Below are 1,430 nucleotides of genomic sequence, written 5' to 3' on the forward strand. Positions count from 1 at the left end.
TCCTCCAGTTTCTCTGTTCCCAGGGCTCCAGACTCAGCTTCTCTGCTTGACCCCTCCCTTTCCTTTATCTCCTACACAGTCTGTTATCTTTAAACACCAACAGCCCAGACTGGTAATTTTGCATTGCTAAGCTTTCAGAGAACTGTGAAAAATGCCTGTGTTTGGCCATCACAGCCAGGCCATTGGCAGAGAGCATTTTCCCGGGTGTTTGTGTGGTGTTTGGCCATACAAATGTCTCTCCTCCCTCCCTCTGTCCCTCTGTCCTTCCTTTTCTTCTTCCTTCTCAATCTCTTGCTTCATTAATTTATGAGTTTATTTATTTACTCACATGTGCCTGTGCATGCCACATGCATATCTGTGTAACGGAGATATCAGTAATTTATTGATCCCCATTTACAGTTCCCTTTAAATTTCTCATGGGAAACCATGTGCAGTTAAACAGTGGGACTCAAGTCTGCATTCTAAACAAACGGCACATAGATTCTGCCTTGGATTCTCCTACGGTGACAACACTGTGTGGTAAAGCTGGGTACCTACAGCTCACTCTACTTCTATCTGTGCTCAGACAGCCTGAGCCTTATTTTTACACCAAGATGATAAGCTTCCAGAAGGACATGACCATGCCTGTGCCTCAGTCCACTGAGGGCCATGCATCAGCCCTTAGTGCTTACAAAGAGTAAGATGAGGGAGTCGAGGGTTTTCAGGGGTCTTGGTTGCTTTTTCATTGGGTCTTTCAGGAGTAGACTTCCATGGAGATTACAGACACTCGGGAAAAGATGTATTAGTTTTGGACGGAACCTTTTTTTTTTCTTTTTAGGGAACTTCCAAGATGGCAAGAGAATGAGCCTGTCTGTGTATCTTGGGGAGTTTTTTGACATCCATTTGTTTGCCAATGGCACCGTGATGCAGGGCGACCAAAGGTAAGTCAGAAGCTCAGGTGTCCCATGGCAAAGGACCCTGGAGTCTTTCTCTCACAGGCCAGGTCTCTGCAGCGCTGGTCCAGAACCTTGACNACTGTGCTTCACTGTCTGAAGCCTGTAANGTGGGCTTGGGGTCGGGAGGCTGGGGAGATCTGAAAATTGCACCAGCAGCTGAATGAGCTTGCCCTTTGCCCTCCAGCATCTCCATGCCCTATGCCTCCCAAGGACTCTACCTAGAACTCGAGGCTGGGTACTATAAGCTTTCCAGCGAGGCCTTTGGCTTTGTGGCCAGAATCGATGGCAATGCCAACTTCCAAGTCCTGATGTCAGACAGACACTTCAACAAGACCTGTGGGCTGTGCGGTGACTTTAACATCTTCGCAGAAGATGACTTTAGGACGCAGGAGGGTAAGCTATCTGCTTAGAGCATCTGGAGCTTCCAACTTCCTAATTTAATGTCTGCTGACCTCCATTCAGAGTCCATTGATTCTGTGATTCATAATTTTGTAT

At 47.1% G+C, this 1,430-nt stretch overlaps 1 protein-coding gene across 1 annotated transcript in view; it reads left to right on the forward strand.

Annotated features, from left to right (window-relative positions):
• The window catches only part of Vwf (von Willebrand factor), a 137,928-nt gene that overhangs the window by 13,545 nt on the left and 122,953 nt on the right, over window positions 1–1,430 (forward strand). The window contains exons 4-5 of the mRNA XM_029478271.1: window positions 818–920; window positions 1,120–1,328. Of these exons, the coding sequence (XP_029334131.1) occupies window positions 818–920; window positions 1,120–1,328 (312 nt within the window). The remainder of the gene's footprint in view (window positions 1–817; window positions 921–1,119; window positions 1,329–1,430) is intronic.

The sequence above is a fragment of the Mus caroli genome, chromosome 6 (genome assembly GCF_900094665.2).
Source record: "Mus caroli chromosome 6, CAROLI_EIJ_v1.1, whole genome shotgun sequence".
Classification (NCBI taxonomy): Eukaryota; Metazoa; Chordata; class Mammalia; order Rodentia; family Muridae; genus Mus; species Mus caroli.